Source organism: Barbus barbus (assembly GCF_936440315.1).
Source record: "Barbus barbus genome assembly, chromosome: 16".
In the NCBI taxonomy this organism is placed as follows: domain Eukaryota; kingdom Metazoa; phylum Chordata; class Actinopteri; order Cypriniformes; family Cyprinidae; genus Barbus; species Barbus barbus.
Genome location: NC_136744.1, coordinates 12,653,860 through 12,678,338, shown reverse-complemented (window position 1 = coordinate 12,678,338; position 24,479 = coordinate 12,653,860). Strand labels below are relative to the sequence as shown.

Sequence of the window (24,479 nt, the reverse complement as noted above, 5' to 3'; positions counted from 1 at the left end):
TACATCTCGGCGCGTTAGAGAGCGTAGCGCTCGCTCCGCGGGCTGCGGATACCTTGTTACCGGGCCATCTGGGTTCAGGGAGTGACACGGAGCCTTGCAACCTCATTTTTGCCTATTTATTGACACTATTATGTCCCGAACACAAGTGCCGTAAAATGCCACTTTACCCAAACACACTTTTCTATACTTCATGGCATGCTCGACTATGCAAAGCTTCAGCAAATTATAACACTTGAATTTGTATTGACATAAGAGATGGACTTCATATGGCTGTAATGTAAAAGCAATATTAGTGCTCTGTCTTTCAATATCAGAGATGTTGGGAGGCATATGAGAGATTACCTGCTGGACACATTGGTAGACAGGAAGAGCCCTTCTCGTCTGCTCCTCTCGATTACACTGCGCACATCTGGTGCTCTTTGTCAAGAAATGCAACACTGTTTTGCAATTAACAAAAGCAGGACAGTTAAACATTAACTTTATGAAGACAGATGTATCCACTAGCATGTCAAAAGTTTGAACAGACCTACTCTTTTCCAAAATTTTGAAGGCATCATAAATTAGTTCCGGTCCAGGAGGCTGATTGGCCAACAAAACTACTATGCAACCGTCCCGAGGTGCATCCTGGGATGCTCTTTTGAGTACTGTTAGATATTTGGTGGCTGCTTTTTCTTCACAATTGTATCCAAACAAAGACAGACAGACAGACAGACAGACAGACAGACAGACAGACAAATAAAACTTTAAAAAAAAAAAAATTTACTTTGCGTTCCCCCCCACCAAATCCCAAATGAATGAATGAAATTTTACTTTTGTAAAGTAATTCACAAGTAGGAACAATAAATATTTATCTGCAAAAATAATTTCATAACATGATAAACATTAGATTCATTTTCTTGATTCCTCTGATCAAGAGCCTATTACACCGAGCTGATTTATTGTTTAACCACGTTACAGAACTCTATTAGGTCAGGGCTTTTCAAATGACGTCAACCCACAGAGTCCGTTTGCTTCCGTAACAGCCGTCTCTCTCCACACCTCATCCACAGATTACCACTGAGCTCAAAACCAACTCATGCAAAGCATCACCATAGGTAATCAATAGTGAGGCTTTTAACCTGCGGTCATCTCTTCAGATGGGCCTCCAACCATTGTGGTTATACTGCGGGATTGATGTCAGCGCATCTATGAATAGACCCTTCGACAGTTTTAAACTAATTCAATTACGATTTCTCGCTTCTTCTGCCCCGCTTTCATTCTCGCTCCATGGAAAACAACCGTAGCAAATCCAATCTATAGAGCAGGGATGGAGGGCAAATCCCTCGATGAAAGAGGGGAGGGGGCTGGGTGCACACGTTACACTGGTGAGATCCGCTGCTAAGGAAAGCTTACAGTGTAATCCCATCAGGAAAAGACCACTGGGGGAGAGGTCAGCACTAGCGTCTCTCATTCTCTTTTAACAGTGCCTCGAGACACAATTTTGACCAAAAATGGACTTCCTGTGTAACACCTGTGCATATATTGTCTCCAAGTTTCAGGACTGCTGCTTAATAGAGTTTGTAAAGCTCCAGAGAGCAGCAGCTATTAAAGAACATAATCAGTGTGTGAGAAGAGAAATTTAGCAGTTAACAGTAGGGTCTCTTGATTACACATGCACGGCTTTAATATGAGATCAGCTAGTCTTATGAACACACAGACTGAAATCAGAACTGAGTCGTGAAACCACTCAGCACTTTCTGATATACTTTATTCATTCCCACTTGGGCTCACTGGCCTGATTTTTTGATGAAGCGTGCAGAGTGTGTGTGTGTGTGTGTGTGTGTGTGTGTTCATGTAGCAATGCGTCTAATCGGTCATATTTGGTATAGGAAGTAAGAACACTACTTGGAGTAACATCTAATTGTCCAGCAATAACACAAGTACTCACACAAAAGTAACTGAAATGTATAAAAATTTAAATATTCCAAAAAATGACAAACCATGGCCTGTTAACAGGAGCTTCTGTAACCTCAAGAGTCAAATTGTCTGGTGTTTTAAGAACAAGTCTCTATCATTGAAACTGCATACACAAAGCATGGCAAGACTTCATCAGTGAAAAAAAATAGTGGGTAAAACCGAAAATGAATGATAGGTACCATCAACACTGGATTGTGTCCAAACAATACAGAACAACTGCAGCAAAAGTGGCAACAAACCTCAATATTCACCTTGTTTCCATAAAAACTGATCACAGAGAACATCACAAAGCCAATATCCATGAAAGAGCTGCAACAGATAAACCTCTAATTACAGATACCAATGCTAAAATGCAACAAACATGATGTTAAGATCCTGAAAGTTAGACAGTTGGATCACCCAGATTAAATGGATAGTTCACCAAAATTCTGTCATTAATTACTTACCCTCATGTCGTTCCAAACTCGTAAAACCAACATTCATCTTCAGAACACAAATTATTTGTGATGAAATCCGAGAACTTTCTGACCCAGCATAGACAGTAACAGAACTACCATGTTCATGGCCCAGAAAGGTAGTAAGCACATTGTTAAAATAGTCCATGTGGCATCAGTGGTTCAACCCTAATTTTATGAAGCTATGAGAATCATTTTTGTGTGCGAAGAAAACAAAAATAATGACTATGCTCAACGATTTTTTCTTTTCTAGGGTCTTTAATACGTTCCTGTGCCTTGACTGTGGTAGTTTCCTTGTTGTCTATGCAGGGTCAGAAAGCTCTCGGATTTCATCGAAAATATCTTAATTAGTTTTTTCCGAAGATGAATGAAGGTATTACGGGATTGGAATGATATGAGGATGAGTGATTAATTCTGTAATTAATGGCATTTTTAGGTGAACTATCCCTTTAACTTCAATATCCGCCCCGGACATCTCGATCACCTGACTTAATGTCAAACCACATGTGGGCAATTTTTGGAGAGAAAAGAAAACCATGAAGGTGAGCCAATGTTTATCACACAAGCACGCGTTTGCCCAACGCGTTTGACTTAATCTCAGTCAATTCATTATAAGCAGAAAGTGAAAGTAAAAACGGAATGACAGAGCTTTCGGCATCTGACACCGCTTATTCTTTCAGAAATTATGAGAGACGAATATACTTCAACATATGCTGATAACAATATAGGCCATAGCTGTTTTCATTTATTCCCTTAATATTTCTCTTGTGGCCCATACATAGTGAAAAAAAAAAGAGAAGAAACGTATTTCGTGTTAAACAGGTTGTTTTTGAAAGTCGGTGCTTGAAGTGAAGTCGGTGCTTTTTATTTAATTGATTTTTACTGATGACTGCAGTGTTAATATTTTAATTATAGGACTATAATTCATTGTATAGCCTAATAGACCTGTTTTAAAAGACCTTTTTTAAAAAACATTTTAATTGAGGAGTAAATAGCCTAATCTTATCTTCGCAATGTGTCAGTTATATGGTAATTATTGCAGGGCAAATTAATTGTAATTTTAATTCAATAATAAAAGTAAATTCATAATAATTATGGGCCTAATAAAAATAAGAATGTAACAGGCCTACATTAATTGGAAATGCCGAATACTCTAATATAGCCAATAATTTATATTTTTAATTTTGACAATATCACTGGCTGTCGTCTTTTGTTCGTTCACAATAACGCAACCCAGCAAGGGGAGGTTATCGTGGGGAAGACAGCACGTTGCCTGTTACGTTGTTTGGGCTGCCTTGTTGAGTGCAGTGGCACTGAGAGCATTATATTAGGGCTGTGTATTGGCAAGAATCTGGCGATACGATACGTATCACGATACAGGGGTTGCGATACGATATATTGCGATACATTGCGATACTGTAAGCAAGGCGATATATTGGGATATTTCTTATTTTAGGAATAGGATATATTTATCCGTCTTTCGGATGAGACGTTAAACCGAGGTCCTGACTCTCTGTGGTCACTAAAAATCCCATGGCACTTCTCGTAAAGAGTAGGGGTGTAACCCCGGTGTCCTGGCCAAATTCCCTCCACTGACCCTTATCAATCATGGCCTCCTAGTAATCTCCATCCACCTGTAGCTGGTGTGTGGTGAGCGCACTGGCGCCGTTGTACCGTGGCTGCCATCGCATCATCCAAGTGGATGCTGCACACTGGTGGTGGTTGAGGAGAAACCCCGACATGATTGTAAAGCGCTTTGGGTGTACGGCAATACACAATAAATGCGTTATATAAATGCATCATTCATTCATTCATTCATATATATTTTTTAGGAAAGGTGTCATTACGAACACACCGCCATATGCAAACCTTAGCAAAAACTAAATAAATAAAAATAGTTTAACCAGAACACACTGCAGAACACACTGGGATCTGCATCTGCAATAATCAGTCCCTATAACATTCAACATTATTGAACCACTTTTTGTGCAGTACGAGTAAAGGGGGAAATATTCAAGTGCTTGCATGATTCTTCAGTTAAATATATGTATAAAATGTATTTTATAAGAAGATAAAAATATATATTTATAGACTCTACTTTAAAGTTTCACAGTTTAAGTTTACAATTGTGACATGCAATGTCATAACATTTGATCTGAACAAAAAATAACACCTGCTTAATATCAATGAAAAATAAAGTACTTGCAGGATTCCTAAAGAAAACAAAACAATTGTAAAACGATCAAATAAATACAGATGTTAAACATTCTCAGAACTTTACAACATGGATTTCTTTACAAGTTTGTATTTATGTTCCGCGTGGAATCGCCGAGACCGCGACGGGAGCACCGCCCCAACTGGGCACTATCTTCTCTAATACATTAGAAGCTGTTGCCCCCCTCAAATTGAAAAAGGTTAGAGAAAAACGTACTGCGCCATGGTACAACAGTTATACCCATTCTCTCAAGAAAGAAACCCGTAATCTTGAGCGCAAATGGAGAAAAACTAAATTGGAAGTTTTTAGAACTGCGTGGAAAAACAGTATGTCCAGCTATAGACAGGCTCTAAAAGCTGCCAGGGTAGAGCATATCCGCAAACTCATAGATAATAACCAAAACAATCCAAGGTTCTTATTTGGCACAGTGGATTAACAAATAAACAGACACCGCCCGATCTAAATATTCCCTCACAGTTTAATAGTAATGACTTTATGAATTTCTTTACTGATAAAATAGATAACATCAGAAATACAATATCAAACGTAGATTCTACTGCGTCTAGTATTTCAGCTTCATTCATCGCACCCAAAGAAAAAGTGCAGTGCTTTACAACTATAGGACAGGAAGAGCTAAATAAACTTATCAGTGCATCTAAACCAATAATGTGTTTATTAGATCCTGTACCCACTAAACTACTGAAAGAGTTGTTAACTGTAGCAGAAGAACCGCTTCTCAATATTATTAACTCATCGTTATCTTTAGGTCACGTCCCAAAACCATTCAAGCTGGCGGTTATTAAGCCTCTTATTAAGAAACCACAACTAGATTCTAATGAACTGGCAAATTACAGACCCATTTCAAACCTTCCGTTTATGTCTAAAATTTTAGAAAAAGTTGTATCTGCTCAATTGTGCTCCTTCTTGCAAAAAAATTATCTCTATGAAGAATTTCAGCCAGGTTTCAGGCCTCACCATAGCACAGAAACTGCACTTGTTAAAATGACAAATGACTTACTTCTTGCTTCAGATCAAGGCTGCATCTCATTGCTAGTATTACTTGATCTTAGTGCTGCGTTCGACACTATAGACACGATATACTCATAGATCGATTACAAAACTATACTGGTATTCAAGGGCAGGCTTTAAGATGGTTTAGATCCTACCTGTCCGATCGCTACCACTTTGTTCATTTAAAAGGACAGTCATCACAATTATTACCAGTAAAGTATGGAGTACCACAAGGATCTGTCCTAGGTCCTCTGCTATTTTCAATATACATGTTGCCTCTTGGTAATATTATTAGAAAATACGGGATTAGTTTTCATTGTTATGCTGATGATACTCAACTATATATCTCAACAAGACCAGATGAAACTTGCTAATAGATTGTGTAAAAAATTAAAAAGATTGGATGACCAATAATTTCCTCCTATTAAATTCAGATAAGACAGAGATATTACTTATTGGACCAAAAAACAGTACACAGAATCTCTTGGATTACAATTTGCAACTAGACGGATGCACTGTCACGTCCTCTAAAGTCAAAAATCTGGGTGTTATATTAAACAGCAACTTGTCCTTTGAAAATCATATTTCCCATGTTACAAAAACAGCATTCTTCCATCTTAGAAACATTGCCAAGCTTCGAAACATGCTACCTGTTTCTGATGCAGAAAAGCTAGTTCATGCATTCATGACCTCTAGACTGGACTATTGTAATGCACTGCTAGGTGGTTGTCCTGCATCTTCAATAAACAAGCTACAGATAGTCCAAAATGCAGCGGCTAGAGTTCTTACCAGGTCAAGAAAATATGATCATATTACCCCAATTTTACAGTCTCTGCACTGGCTACCTATTCAGTTCCGTATCATTTACAAAATATTATTACTTGCCTATAAGGCCCTAAATGGTTTAGCTCCAGCGTACCTAACTTGTCTTCTACCACACTACAATCCAACCCGCTCCCTAAGGTCGCAAAACTCTGGACTTTTGGTAGTACCTAGGATAGCAAAGCCCACTAAAGGAGGTAGAGCTTTTTCACATTTGGCTCCCAAACTCTGGAACAGCCTTCCTGATAATGTTCGGGGTTCAGACACACTCTCTGTTTAAATCTAGATTAAAGACACATCTCTTTAGCCAAGCATTCACATAATGCATCTTATAATCTTGTACTGCAGTTATATCTGATCAAATGTACATTTATTAATATTCTTTAGCTTGGGTTGAACAAATCATTTTTGCTTAGATGGAACAGCAGCTACACTAATTATATCTCTATTTGTTTCTCTGTTTCCCGTGGTAACTAGGAATGACAGAAGCTTCAGTCTGGATCCAACCCTTAAATGATCTGAGATGACTGAACACCTGAGAAAAGATAATGCCAACCCCTCAGAGGACCTCAGAGGATGCCAATGCTCAGGCAACATACAGAATTACCAAATTTTGCCATAAGTCAAACATATTAAGGTTCTGCAATATATAAATATATTGTGGAAACTTAAATTCCTGTATAGCTGCTTTGCAACGATTTGCATCGTAAAAAGCGCTATACAAATAAACTTGAATTGAATTGAATTGAAACTGCACAAAACACCCCCGAATTATGAGAAAGCTGCAGCTGCACAACGACTCTACCGCCCGCCGCACCCCGCGCAAAGGCTCTTAACACAGGACACGGGAAGCGGCAGAACCGAGGTTGCGCTCGCGCCACGGTCCCGGGGCGGACATTACCACAAAAGACCAAACGGTGCCACACTTCAGCTTTGTACATCGAAAAGAGAACTGGAACAATCCTTTCATCCTCCATTACTGCTAGCAAACTATATTAACGCTAACATTAGTGGAGTGCCCTGATGCTAGTATTTCCTGTCACTGTTTAAGTTCAGAGATGAAGACTGATATCTAGCGGTTGGGATATGAACTCAAAACGAAACAACTGCCATGAATCTTGTATGATTTTTTTTTTTTTAATATCGATATTCCGCTTTGGAGAATCGATACAGTATCGCCAAACAAAATATTGCAATACTCGCGTGTATTGATATTGTCTTACACCCCTACATTATATGTCACACACTTTAAGATCTTTTATTTTCCAAAAGTAATAGGATTAGTCCAACGAATCGTTCGGTTTGTAAAACGAAGTACCGAAAGCTTCGTACCGAACGGTTCAATATGAATACGTGTATCGTTACACGCCTAATATAGTTACGTTTTTAATAATGAAACAAAGGTCAAACCTAAATGGTGAAAGCAGAAATTGCTCAACAGACCAGATTAAAAAATGTAAGGTTGTATGGAGCTATACAGGACAGGTAGTTTTAACCCTTTAAAACAGGAAAGGAACGCAGATTTTTTTTGTTGTATATATATATATATATATATATATATATATATATATATATATAAAAAAAAAAAAAAAAGTAAAGTCGTGACATATTGTCAAGTATGGTGACCCATACTCGAAATTGGTGCTCTGCGTTTAACCCATCCAAGTGCACACACACAGCAGTGAGTAGTGAACAAATGCACACACACACACACCGTGAACACACACCCGGAGCAGTGGGCAGCCATGCTCATATATATACAAACCCGATTCCAAAAAAGTTGGGACACTTTACAAATTGTGAATAAAAACAGAATGCAATGATGTGGAAGTTTCAAATTTCAATATTTTATTCAGAATACAACATAGATGACATATCAAATGTTTAAACTGAGAAAATGTATAATTTTAAGGGAAAAATAAGTTTATTTTAAATTTCATGGCATCAACACATCTCAAAAAAGTTGGGACAAGGCCATGTTTACCACTGTGTGGCATCCCCTCTTCTTTTTAGAACAGTCTGCAAACGTCTGGGGGCTGAGGAGACAAGTTGCTCAAGTTTAGGAATAGGAATGTTGTCCCATTCTTGTCTAATACAGGCTTCTAGTTGCTCAACTGTCTTAGGTCTTCTTTGTCGCATCTTCCTCTTTATGATGCGCCAAATGCTTAAAGGCAATGCAACCCCATACCATCAGAGATGCGGGCTTCTGAACTCAGCGCTGATAACAACTTGGGTTGTCCTTGTCCTCTTTAGTCCGGATGACATGGCGTCACAATTTTCCAAAAAGAACTTCAAATTTTGATCACAGAACAGTTTTCCACTTTGCCACAGTCCATTTTAAATAAGCCTTGGCCCAGAGAAAACGCCTGCTCTTCTGGATCATGTTTAGATATGGCTTCTTTTTTACCTATATAGTTTTAGCCGGCAACGGCGAATGGCACGGTGGATTGTGTTCACCGACAATGTTTTCTGGAAGTATTCCTGAGCCCATGTTGTGATTTCCATTACAGTAGCATTCCTCTATGTGATGCAGTGCCGTCTAAGGGCCCGAAGATCACGGGCATCCAGTATGGTTTTCCGGCCTTGACCCTTACGCACAGAGATTGTTCCAGATTCTCTGAATCTTTGGATGATATTATGCACTGTAGATGATGATAACTTCAAACTCTTTCCAATTTTTCTCTGAGAAACTCCTTTCTGATATTGCTCCACTATTTTTTGCCGCGGCATTGGGGGAATTGGTGATCCTCTTGCCATCTTGACTTCTGAGAGACACTGCCACTCTGAGAGGCTCTTTTTATGCCCAATCATGTTGCCAATTGACCTAATAAGTTGCAAATTGGTCCTCCAGCTGTTCCTTATATGTACATTTAACTTTTCCGGCCTCTTATTGCTACCTGTCCCAACTTTTTTGGAATGTGTAGCTCTCATGAAATCCAAAATGAGCCAATATTTGGCATGACGTTTCAAAATGTCTCACTTTCAACATTTGATAATGTTATCTATATTCTATTGTGAATAAAATATAAGTTTATGAGATTTGTAAATTATTGCATTCCTTTTTATTCGTAATTTGTACAGTGTCCCAACTTTTTTGGAATCGGGTTTGTATATTTATATATAAAACTGTAGACATTGACAGTTTGGAGCAATCCTATGACTCACATGCTAATATTATTGTTTCAATATCTGTAGATCCCTTCATTTTCTAAAACAAAGAAAGACAACACCATATCGTATATGGACCGCTTGTTCTTTCCTGGCCTCGTCCGATCATTAGATCATCGCTTGGCATTCTATTATGGCAGGAACATTTCTGAAACAAAGCACTGCCAATTACTGCTCTATCAGCCTACTGCCAGTCTTTTCACACTCTATTACAGGAAGCAGTTTAGAGACAGACTATGAATGTTTTGAGTATGTCTTGCTCTGCTCCCTTTCCCTTCATTTTCTTTTAAATAAATCTCTTCTCAATGAAGAATTGTGTTAATTTCATGCCACGGCTATTGTTCTTTGAGTCTTGATATTCAATAAAAGCTCATTGTAGTGGCAGCGTTGGCTGTTGTACTAACGAATGTGGGCACGGTAATTTTGCGGCGTTTTGCTGTCACGTCTGTCGTCTCCATTTTTCCTGCCTTTGTGAGCCAAACGACGTGGCTAATCTGAATGATTGCGGTGGGAAGACGAGAGATGGAAAGCGGGAAAAAGAAAAAGCAAAGAAAGGGAATGAAGAAAGAAGGTTCGAGCCCTGTCACCTGTTTAAGCTTCATCCGTGCTTCTGGCAAAAGAGAAAGTCAATAGAGGAATGGTAGAGGGGGGAGAGGGTGAGAGACAAGGAGCAGGTGAGTCAACACACACAGCGGTAGCCTTCAATGACATGAATATGTATTAAACATGCTAAATGCAGGTTTCGGGTGTCAGCTGGATGATTTGCCTCACATTCAGATATGTCGAGGGGGGTGTGAGTGTGTGTGTGTGTGTGTATTCTTTGACAGAGTGCACATTAAGAATGGCTGACTGAATGTGTGTGTGTGAGGTGGAAGTGAGAGGAATATCTGAGGTAAATAAGACCAACCAAACACATCGCTGTCAGCACTCCAACAGATCAAAGTAATGTTTGGATTGGGTCAGAAACACACAAGCTCTGTTCCAAAACCAAGTGAGCTGCCTCTGTAGGGAGATTATTGTTTAGGTGCCAATTAAAGATGTCAAGGCTGTTCCAAAAGGTATTGGCAACGTAATTATGCTGCCTTTTCCTGTGCACTTCATTTATAGATCCTGCCTATGTAAGTTGTTCCAGATCAGTCACTTGTGAGGTTCCATTTCAGTTCAGATGCAGCCTTAGAAGGCAGCTTAGTAGGTACTGGAACAGAGCTATATACCAGTCCAAAATGCAAGGATACTTTGAATTGCCTTCTCGTTGCCATCAGATAGTAGCACTTCCTTCACATCAGCACAAACTGCAATCTGCAGGAAAGGAGAAAACAAGATGAAAAATAAACAAACAAACAAATAAATACATAAATAAAACAAAAGCAAGACATCCTCAGCACACTGTTTGCAAGCAGTCGTATCTGAAGAGCGCTGTTTTTTTAAAGCCCTACTCCAAAACGACCACCCCTCTCTTTCTCCCCTGCTCCCTCTCATCCATCGCTGTCTGTCTTGGCCGTTTTTTCATTTTACGTCTGCATTATTTTAATCATTCAATCAAATCAGTCAATACTTTTATCATTCCCGGTGGCTGGGAGCCCTCTATCTTGCTATCACTCTGTTGGGTAATTGCATTGTGACAGGGGATGATGGTGAGCGCCGAGCCTTTCATTTGCAGTGTAGCGTTTATCAGGCGGGGCCATCGCGCTCTGCTGTCACTCCTTACTCGGCTCGTGAGGCCTGCCTGATGCCCTTCATATAACTTTGTACTGCAAAGCTTCTGCCTTTGTGCTGCTCCACTGTCAGCTCTTTCTGTCCTCTTTTTATACATTCTTTTCATTCAAGCATTCATCTTTATCAGGGGCGCTGTGTAACAGTTGTTTGGAGAGGCGCAGTGGGCAGAAGCAAGGAGTGTGTGCTTTTGTAAAAGTGCTTGCAAGGTTTTATATTTGTGCTTTTGAATAAAGTGATTTCGAGTTTCTGACATTTCTCAAACACAGGAAGCAAAAATTATTCTGACACTCCTGCCAAGGCAGAGTGAATTTTAAAAATGTAATGTTTAATGTTTTATTTCAATATTTCTTAGAAGATATGAAGCTGTATTTTAATAATTCTTTTTATTTACTTATATTTTATTATTGTTGTCCTTATGAGAATGGGAATATTTAGCAGTTTAGCGATGGGATAATTGTTTAGGAATATTAGTATGTGCAATAGTTCTGCTCAAAGAAATTTATATTTCTTTTATTCAGCGAGGATGCATTAAATTAAGTGACAGTAAAGACATTTATAACGTTACAAAAATCATTTTGAACTTTCTAATTATTAAAGTTTTTAATGTTTCTTAAGCATTAAATCAGCATATTAGGATAATTTCTAAAGGATCATGTGACACTGAAAACTGGAATAATGGCTGCTGAAAATTCAGCTTTGCATTGTAGGAATAAATTATACTTGAAATATATTAAAATACAAAACAGCTATTTTAAATTGTTTTAATATCTCACAATATTACTGCTGAATTGTATTCTAGCAAAAAAGTTTTGATGGTAAAATGTGGTGAATATTCCATGTCATCACAGCATCTTTTTCCCAGGTGAAAATCACACAAATTGCAACATAATTTCTTTAGTTTTATTTTTTTTGGCAGACATTTTTACTGTCTGTAATTTGAAACGCTCAAGTCAAACAAAAAGGGTACATGTGCTGACAAAATGAGACAATACAGCACAATCATCTCTACAGAATAATGCAGTGTTTTTTACCCTGTGGGCAAGAGTCAGGTCACGAGGCCCCGCACCACCAGCTAGCCATATGGGCATCAAGACCTGCAGGAAACCAATCAGTCACCCAAGAAAAACATGGATGGCACTGCCAAAACCACAGCACTCCAGGGCACAGGACAGAAGAGAGGAGCCATTTTTCCTTGTGAAGGACTTAAATAAACACAAGCATCAAGAAGCTCTAAGTCAGACCTGAGAAAAGGAGGAATGCGAGTAAAAAAAAAAGAAGAGATGAAATCAAGTGGGGGGGCGAGGAGGGCGATCCACTGGCGGTCCGTAATGTCACAACACGGGGGGTATTGAGTGGAGAGATATGGGAAGGCTGGTCTTGTGAAGGCGAAATCGATAACATGTTAAGCCTGTCCATCTGGAGAGGCTACTACAAACTACTATACACCACACACAGCCAGAGCCTAAGCCACTGATGTGTGTGTGTGTGTGTGTGTGTGTGTGTGAGGCCAAGACAGAAAGTGTTTGCATATGCAAGCCCCTGTGTTTGAATGCTTTTGATGAAGTTAGCCTACTGGGGCACGTGTGTTTATGGTCACTGAGGTAGAAATGTCAATGTGCGCTGGCCGATTTCATGTTGCTTATATTATGCCCATGTAAGATTACCCATGCTGATGCAAATTGCCCATTTGCCTGTGACTGTCTGTTTGTGTGAGCACTGTATATCATTTTTGCATTCACTTTTGACTTACCATGAGCCCTGCAAGACACGTCATTCCTCCACCCAGCTCACACACCGCCGAGCCCCTGTGAGACAGAGAGACACAGAGGGGTTTGATGCGCCGTTTAGCGTTAACATTGAAGTACATGAATATGAGAGTGAAGTTTTTCAGCTCAAATGAGACGAAAACAGGAGGATGAGAGCGATAAAGACAGACAGAGAGAGAGATGGCTGTTGTGTCTTGACAATAACGCTAATTAACTTGCCCGTATTGGGGGATGCCATTGATTGGAATGCAATTCCGCTGGGGCTCATTGATCTCAACCTTCCTCTCCCTCCTTCTCTCTGCATGCGAGCGGGTGTATATGTGTTTACAAAAGAAAGTGCAATTGTCCTTTTTCCTGCTGGAAATGTGGATTTGTAGTACAGCAGGAATGGGAAGTTAATTAAATGTACAGGATCAGTGTTCTGCTTTGATTCTGTAATGGACTTTAGGTACACTGATGCATTTCAGATGGTAATACTGCAGTGTTTTGATATATTTATCATACTAAATTAGGTGTGACACAATATACTAGTATTGATGATAATCTTGATATGTAAAAATGAAATATATATTTAACACTGTTGTAAATAATTGTAAATAACCCAGCAGCAATAACTATCCAGTTAACACCCCAATTTAGTAGTTTGCGGTATTGGACGCTTATGCTGGATTCACCCATCATAAAACGGAAACACCCCAAAAAAAAGTTAGGTTGGGGTTTTTTTGGATTCTGTAAAAAAGACAGGATTTTAGACCTCCCAGTCTTTAAGAAGTTCTTTTTGTACAATTTTGTAATTTTGTTACAAATTCTCTCCCCGCACCTCCCAACACTTGCATTTTGAGCATGATTCAATTAATTGTAGGGAAAATCTGATATTGTGCAGAGCCCTATACTGAATATTTATACTCAAATACACTTTTGGCATTTATATGGTACTCCAAAGTACTTGAATGAATTAAAGAACTTGAGTAAATTTCCCAAAAAGTTTTACTTTTGTTGTTTCACTGAACTCTGTTTACATCAAGTGACAAACCAACACATATTATAATATGTACAGAAGCAAATAAAAAGGGTTTAAAATTAAACATTATCCACTGATTAACTGATTTCTTATTGTATTCTATGAATTTTGATAATTTTATCCTCTTGGTAGTCAAAACTCACCACAGAAAACACGTTAAAGTCGGCACAAATCGCTTATCCTTGTTGTAATTGAACATACAGTATTTGCAAACATGTTAGCATCTAATTAGCCTAGCTTTTACAGAAAAGCTAGGCTAATTAGTTTGACTAATTAGTTTGACTGGACAAATGGCCTTTAAACCATACGTCAATAACTATAGACAGATATTAAAAGTATTTTCCCTACCCTTAAAGACGTTAACAAGCCTAACTGGCTATCCTATCTAAAAAAACACATTTATTTGCATTTTATTTTATTACGGTAACTGCATTTAGCATTTTTGCTTTTCTCCCCCTCAGAACAACCCTGACATTTTGAGTCAAACCACAACAGTTAACACAAATACCTATTGTCTATATAGAGACCTACGCACACGAACAGAATAATTCATATGAAAGGTAATTCATATAATTCTCACAGGAATGGAGGATTTACACAAAGACTATAATTTGCATAGTCATACACAAAAAAATATACAGTAGAGTCCGCGTAGATCAAAAGCAGCCTAGAGCTGCACACCAGAACTGTCTTCTCTCACACACACACACATACACACTCCAGCAGCTTGACTTCATCATTTTGCCAGTCATTTCTGCGCTCCGTGACAACAGTCTCCATGTGTTTGTCTGCTCTCAGCCCATGATCCGACACCTTCCATTGACAGAGAGACAGAGTGGAGGATGAAGAGAGAGCGATTGTTGTATGAGGGAGTGCAATTAAAAATTTATGCGCACAAAACTGCTAGTATGAGCTGCGGTGGGGACAAAGCCCCAGTGACAGGTAGCTATTTGGCTGTACATTGGGCTAGTGGAATGAAAGGCAAAAAACCAGAGGGATGAAGAGAAGAGATGGGAGCTCTCTGTAAATTGACTTTTTTTGTTCTGCTTTATCCTCCTCTTTTTCTCTTTTTGGTGAGTGCCTGATAACAGGTCTGGAAGATAGCGAGGGGATGACAGTCCTTGATGACATACAGGAATAAGAGCACACGTCGACACACACACAGACATGCACAAACATACTACACACACATACACATGCAAATTAACTCCAGTTTTTAATTTAGAGGTCTGAATATGCACAAAAGCGACACACAGACCAAATCACAACAGATCACGGGTCTTAACATCCTCCATACACACACACAGACGCCTACAGAAGCATTGGCCCAAGGGCGCAAATCCCTGCTCTGTCTCTATATGCCCAGTTGACCTTCAGCTTGCCGCTGTGTGATCGATAAGCCTCTCTTCCCTCTTCTGCCTCTTGAATGTAAAAACAGGAAATCAAAGGCTTGTGTACCGCCTTGAGTGCAAATCAAAAAGTGCCCCTTGCTTCTCTGTCATATGGCCAAAGTGAGAGAGAGAGAGTGGGAGAAGAGAGAGGGAGAAGGGGGGCTTACGTAAACATGTGACGTTTCTTCAGGCAATAGTAGGCCATCACCTCTTCAGAAGGCCAGACACCTGAAAGAGAAAGAGAGAGCAGTTAGAAGAAGTGTTTGAAGTGTGCTGGTACTTACTGGTGCACCATACTGTCGAGTTTGTTTACAGTACCAGGAATACTACACAGTTTCCACTATCACATTAAATTTAGTGCACATTACAGCATAATCTGGCCATGAGTCGTCAATTTAGATATGAGGGGGGCATCTGACTGACATATTTAAACCACCAATCATAGCTCATGTGATTTTTACTGTGATGTTTAGGGGTAGAAAACAGATTTGCAGTAAAAGTGATAGTTTGGCAAACATACTACCACTCAAAAATGGGCTCATTATTTTTTTAAGGCTCCATTTATTAGATAAAAAAATACAGTAAAAAACAGTAATATAGCAAAATAATTTTACAATTTAAATTAAAGTTTCTTTAAATTTTAAGTTTCTATTTTCATATAAAAAAAAATTATAATTAATTCCTTTGATGGCAAAGCTGAATTTTCAGCAGTCTTCATCATGATCTTCATCATCCTTGATCATGCTGATTTGTTGCTCAAGAAACATTTCTTATTATCAGTGTTGAAAACAGTTGCATTTTGTCAAAACTGTCATATATTCTTTGATGAAGTGAAAATTCAAAAGAACAGCATTTATTTAAAATACAAACTTTTGTAACATTGTACTTTTGAGCACTTCAATGCATTTTTTGTTGAGTAAAACAAAAGTACTATTTTCTCTGATCGCTCTACATAATTGTAACTACATTTCAAGATTCAAGATTTTTATTTGTCACATACACAATTATACAGAGTATAACCAGCAGTGAAATGTAGGTAATTTTTCATTAGTTTTAGTCAACATTTAGTTTTTTCACCAGATTAACATTTGTTTACTGTGTAAAATTAGTGATATAATATAATAATAATAAATAATATTTCATTAACAGAAATATAATTGTATATAACTACAAAAAAAAAAAAAAAAAAAAAATTATATATATATATATATATATATATATATATATATATATATATATATATATATATATATATATATATATATATATATATATATATATATATATATATATAAATAAATATAGAAAAATATAGAAAATTATTACACACAAAACATTATTTTTTTGTGAACATTCATCTATTCAACAATGTCATGTAGTTATTATAGCATAACCATCACATTTTAACTTGCATTTCCTTGCATAACAGGTGAGAGAGATACTCTGATGTGTATAGATGGCCAGATCATATATAAAAAACTGAAACTTACTATTATGTACATTATTCAACAAAGACTCCATAGAAACATTACATTTATTACATGCCACAACCTCACACAAGGACACTACAAGCCTACATGGTAACCTTCACATGATGCAACAAAGACAGTGTCTCACTCTCTTTTACATTGGCGCTTTCTCTCTGTTCATGAAGAACCCTCCCTGCTTGCTACAGTTCGCTTCCAAAACACACACACACACACACACACAAGATTCTGGCTACTTAGGCTTGTAAGCTGTGCACAGAGTGAGTGGGGGTCCAGTGAACGATTATCACAAGAAGCAGGCTGGTGGTCTTATCACCCACTGTCAGCCTCTGCTCCTTCTGCTAGCTCCAGCAAGAGCCATAAAGCTGCTATTGTCTCTCAGAGACACACATACACACATGCAGCTGAGGAAAATATTCATTTCAATAAACTTAGGCCCCTGAGCTGTCTGCCTTTGATGGGAGCTCTTACATGTTTGGATTTGTGTGTGTAACTTTTCTTTAGTTTGAAACGTATCTTCATGCAGAAATTTTGTGTTTTAAAAGTGTTTTAAAAGAAAGAAGAAAACAAACAGTGTTTTTGGTGTGTGAGCGCTGGGTCATTCTAAGAAACGCTTGTACCTTTCTGGAAGATTTCAACCATTCTGTCAGACAAAAAAAAGTGTGTTTAAATATTAAAAACTTAAGTGTGACTCAAGTTTAAAGAGATAGTTCCCCCAACAATAAACATTCTGTCATCATTTACTCACCCTCATGTCATTTCAAATATGCAAAAATAAAAAAATAAGATATGGAAAACAAAAGAAGATATTTCGAAGAATGTTGGGATAAATGTATTTACCATTGACATATAACTGTATGGATAAAAACCCATATGCTGCATTAAAACATCTTCTATGTTCCGTAGAAGAAAAATTCATAAAAGTTTCATTTTTTTTAGGAATCTATAACTTTGAGTAACAGATGTCATAATTTAATATATACATATTAATTGAATGTCTGAATATAAAAATGCTTATAAATGACTGTTAACATTTCATTCCCAGGATTATGATACAAGGTCCTTCTTAGGAGAATTTAATATCAATATGTGCACAAATATACGCTTTTTAATTATCACAAGGTTGAAGGTAGCAGGGTTGACATTTTAACAGCATCCCCTACTGATAAACGTAGGGAATGTAGGATAAAATGATAAAAAGAGGAGACTTTAAATTGTCCTGAAAGGATTCATGTCTGGAAAATGATGAAAAATGATGTAATAATGGCAGATTTTTTTATTTTATGTATGCAAGAGTTTATAACTGAAAAAGGGAAAAATATTACAGTAACAGTTCAAGTGCAACCTAACTTTTCATAACTTCAAGATTTTTTTTAAATTATACATAATATCACCTAAAATAAAAACATAGTAATAGCAATAATAATAATAGTAATAACAATAATGATGATGATGATAGAGAGAGAGAGAAATGTCAAACTGCTAGCATTTACTTCAATTTAGTTATTACTAAAAAAGATAATTATGGATAAAACAGCAAGGAGGTAAAGGAGAAGTTAAAAACACATTATGCTGAAACAAAAGGAATTTTAAAAAATCTAATCAAATTAATGGATAAAAAAAAAAAAATTAAAGAATGTCTATATTACAATAAAGCTCATCAACTATTCTGTTATTCCTAAAGTTATTTTTCACATTGGAATATGAGGGGCACTAATGGTGCTGTTTTGCAGGAGGAGCCTGCTAATGTTTTTGTTCAGTGCATGCAAGAACGACAGAAATACAGACGGTTAGATAGAGAGGGTGAGAAAATGTATGTGTGAGCGTTTGTAAGACAGAGTCGATATAATAAGCAGCTTATGACCTGCCTTTCAGAAAGGCCTGTTAAAGCCCATCTCTCTCAACCTCTCTGCGCCATCAGCTTGAGATTAACTCACCCAAGCAAGATTTAATAATGTCTATTGATAAAACGTCAACATATGCCTCTGCCATTAAAAGAAGGCAGCACCTGCTTGCTATTCCACTTGCTGATGAACCATATGACATTTTGAGAGGCTTGTGTAAGATTTATCACATAAGGATTGTAGCTAGACAGAAAAAAACTCATGACACTTAGAGGTCACAACAACAACTTCTAGGCTCATCCAGGAGGCCCTCTTGGGCCGATTAATTCAGATGCTTGTAATCTCTGAAGTCCCAGCCTCCTCTATGACTTATATGACTGGAAATGTAAAAATCCAATAACTGTGAGTTTGATTGATGGGCTAAATCTTATAGCTTTGCATTTCGATAAAACTTGAACTATGTATGTGTGAGCAAGAAAAGTGTAATAGAGGCTTGCGGTGTCTTCATTTATTAACTGCTGTACTGTTACATACATCAAAGAACATTTCTAGCAAAAGCGTTTGAGGTTTCTTAAACTCTCAGAGTACAAATGGCTTAATGACATTCTCATAAGTTAGACGTTTTTAAAAATGACATTTGAAATGGATTGATTCAGCAATTGTACAAATGATGAGATAACACAGGGGCTGCTTAATAAGGGCAGGAGTTTTTCTGCTTTTAGAGGTCTTTTCAATAATGATACACTGAGATACAATTATGGCAATAGGTGGATTTCTTTTCAGCTGAACCCATGAAAAAATACAGTATTCCTTTAAACCCGTCCCTTATTTTTATTCACTGTGTGTTGAATAGCGAAAATGCACTACCTTCACAAATACGGTTAACGTGCAGAAAAATTGCAGTAAATGTTCAACAAATTTTACGCCAAAAAAATACAAAAATACTTCTTATGAAACTGCTTTGTACCGGGCAAAAGCGCTATACAAATAAGCATGACTATGAAACACTATGTTATGCAACAATCATCTGACAATACATAACCATAATACCACAATACATTTCTAGTAATATTTCATAAACATTTAGCCACGTTTATAATTCTTTCCAGGAATATTCAATTTGGCACACCTAAACATTCAGAAATTAGACACATTTTGTCAGCGTATTGAATGTGCAGGTTTTTGCTTAATGTTTTTGTCATGACATCAATAGTTTTTTTGTGTTGTCCGTAAACGAATTTGCATGCAGTCATATAAAATGGGTTTGTATAATGAGATTATTTTTATAGTTATCAAAGTTTTGTTGACCATGTAAATATGCACTACCATTCAAAAGACTGGGATCAGATTTGTATTTTTTTTCCCGGCAAGCATGCCCTAAATTGATCAGAAGTCTAAAAGCTATTCTTTTGAACTTTCTATTAATCAAAAGATACTGAAAAAAAATGTATCACAGTTTCCACAACAGTATTTAGAATATAAAAAATGAAATGTTTAAGAAAAGTTTCTTGAGCACCAAATCAGCATAATAAAAGAATTTCTGAAGGATCATGTGACACTAAAGACTGGAGTAACTACTAAAAATTCAGCTTTACATTTGAAAATATATTCAAATAGAAAACAGTTATTTTAAATTGTAATAATATTTCACAATATAACAGTTTTTAACTGTATTTTTGATCAAATAAATGCAGCCTTGATGAGCAAAAGAGACTTTCAAGAACATTAAAAAAAGTCCTACCCACCTCAAACTTCTGGATGGTAGTTTAAGTACATTAAGTATTAACATGGACACAGAGAGGGAAACTAAATGTCTCAAATCTAAACCTTGAATTTAAACTAAAACATAACAGGCATAAAACAGACAAGTGTATGTAAAGGTGTTTTTTTTTTGGCCAGGAGTCGAGATGTAGTTGAGGAAATGAAGAAGCCATGAAGTGATAGCAGATAAAAGCTCTTCCTGGTATAATGCAATCATTTCTCACCTTCAATTACCAAATGAGACACAGAGCCGTCTCTGCTACACTCTTTACCTCCGTTTACTTATCTTCAAACCTTTGTACTTTCTTTTTTATCTTCTTTCCTCAAATTTGATGTAAAACCCAGAACAAGTGCATAGATTAAATAGCAGCTCACTATGCTAGCTGAATAACAAAAAACAAATTAGGCATTTGGTGCCTTGTTTTGGCGATCCTGTCCTTTACTGAACGTAAAGGTGAAGTGCCTTAACATTGCTAGGGTTAGAAAGGGCTAGAAAAGAGTCAACACTTTTGTGATTTCACTACACTGTTGTGGTCCTCTTGGAAACAGCCCACGGTGAACTCTTAACCTTGTGAACTTTGGAAAAGTGGAAATGCCAGACACTAATCGTATGAGCTGGGATGAGACGGACAGATGTCGTCCGGCACTTACTTACTTACTTAGACACTATAGCCACAGTGCTCTGGAGTGGCTTGTTTGCTTGCATATGTAAGCACAGACCCTCAACGTCATGGGTTTAAACAAAACAATGAACAAGACAAACAATCAGCTTACCATGCCACTTTATGAGCTGTTAGACACTGAGGTCACAGATTAACATGCCATTAAGCTTTAGCTACAAACCTATAATGAATCAATCATCATGACATTAAAAATCTAAGATACAGGAAAGAGAAATAAAAGAAAGAGAAAGTTGTGCGTTGCCTCCTCCCTTTCAGGACGTGGGGCAGCCCTGAGCTTTCTCCAGATGATCTCCACATTACCGCTGGCCTCTGATAATTCCTAAGCCTCCTCCATTTCAGATCCAATAACGGATAAGAGCGCATTTCAGCATGATCAACTGCAATCTGTTCCCTCACACCGCTACTTTACTCCAACTCAGGATTACTGAACACACACACACTCACTCTGTCTTACAAGTACACCCACAGACAACCAAAGTCACTGTGTGGTGTCTCAGAGAGGATGGGAGAGTTGGGGTCTGAGCAATCAGAGGTGCAATCTTGTCTCCAACATGGAGTACAGTCTCTGAAAGAGCTCAACAAAAGGATGTAATCATGGTTGTTTAAGACCTGGGGACTTATTACAGAAACTTCCCATGATACAGATTTGAGAAGTTTAATATTCTAAATGAGATTTTATTCAGTATGGTTACTAAACAGATATGTTACAGATATGATTCTGAGTTACAAGGGGTGTTACAGATGGGCACTTTGTTGATTATAAAGTTACGCAGCAATACTAAGTCGTGTCCACTACACAGTGCCCACTCACTAGTGTTCTGGTTCCACAACTTTTTTTTTTTTAATAAAAATTTTTTCCGATGGGGATTCTCAAAAAAAAAAAAAGTCTTTGTTCAAGAGCTATAAGCCTTGAACCAAACTAACCAGCTACAAGGTATTTGAAAATCTTAAAAAGACAAGACAAAGATACAAGACTGTGCACTGAGAAATCAAAAATCTTCTGATATACAGGTCCTTTTCAAATAATTAGCATATTGTGATAAAGTTCATTATTTTCTGTAATGTACTGATAAACATTAGACTTTCATATATTTTAGATTCATTACAACACAACTGAAGTAGTTCAAGCCTTTTATTGTTTTAATATTGATGATTTTGGCATACAGCTCATGAAAACCCAAAATTCCTATCTCAAAAAATTAGCATATCATGAAAAGGTTCTCTAAACGAGCTATTAACCTAATCATCTGAATCAACTAATTAACTCTAAACACCTGCAAAAGATTCCTGAGGCTTTTAAAAACTCCCAGCCTGGTTCATTACTCAAAACCGCAATCATGGGTAAGACTGCCGACCTGACTGCTGTCCAGAAGGCCATCATTGACACCCTCAAGCAAGAGGGTAAGACACAGAAAGAAATTTCTGAACGAATAGGCTGTTCCCAGAGTGCTGTATCAAGGCACCTCAGTGGGAAGTCTGTGGGAAGGAAAAAGTGTGGCAGAAAACGCAGCACAACGAGAAGAGGTGACCGGACCCTGAGGAAGATTGTGGAGAAGGACCGATTCCAGACCTTGGGGGACCTGCGGAAGCAGTGGACTGAGTCTGGAGTAGAAACATCCAGAGCCACCGTGTACAGGCGTGTGCAGGAAATGGGCTACAGGTGCCGCATTCCCCAGGTCAAGCCACTTTTGAACCAGAAACAGCGGCAGAAGCGCCTGACCTGGGCTACAGAGAAGCAGCACTGGACTGTTGCTCAGTGGTCCAAAGTACTTTTTTCGGATGAAAGCAAATTTTGCATGTCATTCGGAAATCAAGGTGCCAGAGTCTGGAGGAAGACTGGGGAGAGGGAAATGCCAAAATGCCTGAAGTCCAGTGTCAAGTACCCACAGTCAGTGATGGTCTGGGGTGCCATGTCAGCTGCTGGTGTTGGTCCACTGTGTTTTATCAAGGGCAGGGTCAATGCAGCTAGCTATCAGGAGATTTTGGAGCACTTCATGCTTCCATCTGCTGAAAAGCTTTATGGAGATGATTTCATTTTTCAGCACGACCTGGCACCTGCTCACAGTGCCAAAACCACTGGTAAATGGTTTACTGACCATGGTATTACTGTGCTCAATTGGCCTGCCAACTCTCCTGACCTGAACCCCATAGAGAATCTGTGGGATATTGTGAAGAGAAAGTTGAGAGACGCAAGACCCAACACTCTCGATGAGCTTAAGGCCGCTATCGAAGCATCCTGGGCCTCCATAACACCTCAGCAGTGCCACAGGCTGATTGCCTCCATGCCACGCCGCATTGAAGCAGTCATTTCTGCAAAAGGATTCCCGACCAAGTATTGAGTGCATAACTGAACATAATTATTTGAAGGTTGACTTTTTTTGTATTAAAAACACTTTTCTTTTATTGGTCGGATGAAATATGCTAATTTTTTGAGGGTTTTCATGAGCTGTATGCCAAAATCATCAATATTAAAACAATAAAAGGCTTGAACTACTTCAGTTGTGTTGTAATGAATCTAAAATATATGAAAGTCTAATGTTTATCAGTACATTACAGAAAATAATTAACTATCACAATATGCTAATTTTTTGAAAAGGACCTGTATACGAGGTCATTGTGCTATAAAACATCCTGTAAGTTTAAGAACTGAAAACTTGTTAGTCTAAAAACTGTTTATATTGAAGCCAATCTGCCACTTTATGATGTAATAGTGTGGCTAAACACCGCCTCCGCAGAAGATGATCAACGTCTGCTGCTACAGCACTGCCTGTTTAGCCCCGCCCACCGATTTGTGCATGTAGTGTAAATAACGAGAAAGGTTAAAAAAAAAAAAAAAATGAAACGATAAACTTTATTTGATGAACTTTATTCTTAATGAAGTGCCAGACTGTGCCAGTAAGAACTTGGTTCTTTGTTCACTTCATTTTACCCTGGATTTGTTTACAAACAAGGCACGACAATTCTGCTGTCGTGTCTCTTTATGTCACTGCTCTGACATATCAGCTGTCTTTTAATGGCTTTAAATATACTGTACATGATCACATTTAAAATGCATTACTCTCAGTCTTTTGTTTTTCTTAAATTCGGATATTACATAATGTGAACCTGTTTTTGCACTCATGCCAGACTTATTAGTCATCCTGTTATGAATAACCTTTGGATTTGCGTCCATCAACTTTCCAA

At 37.8% G+C, this 24,479-nt stretch overlaps 1 protein-coding gene across 1 annotated transcript in view; it reads right to left on the bottom strand.

Annotated features, from left to right (window-relative positions):
• LOC306882327 (calmodulin-lysine N-methyltransferase-like) overlaps window positions 1-24,479 on the bottom strand; it is a 114,955-nt gene that overhangs the window by 23,747 nt on the left and 66,729 nt on the right. The window contains exons 4-7 of the mRNA XM_079436875.1: window positions 15,689-15,749; window positions 13,094-13,148; window positions 10,863-10,926; window positions 343-409 (exon numbers count right to left, since the gene is read on the bottom strand). Of these exons, the coding sequence (XP_079293001.1) occupies window positions 343-409; window positions 10,863-10,926; window positions 13,094-13,148; window positions 15,689-15,749 (247 nt within the window). The remainder of the gene's footprint in view (window positions 1-342; window positions 410-10,862; window positions 10,927-13,093; window positions 13,149-15,688; window positions 15,750-24,479) is intronic.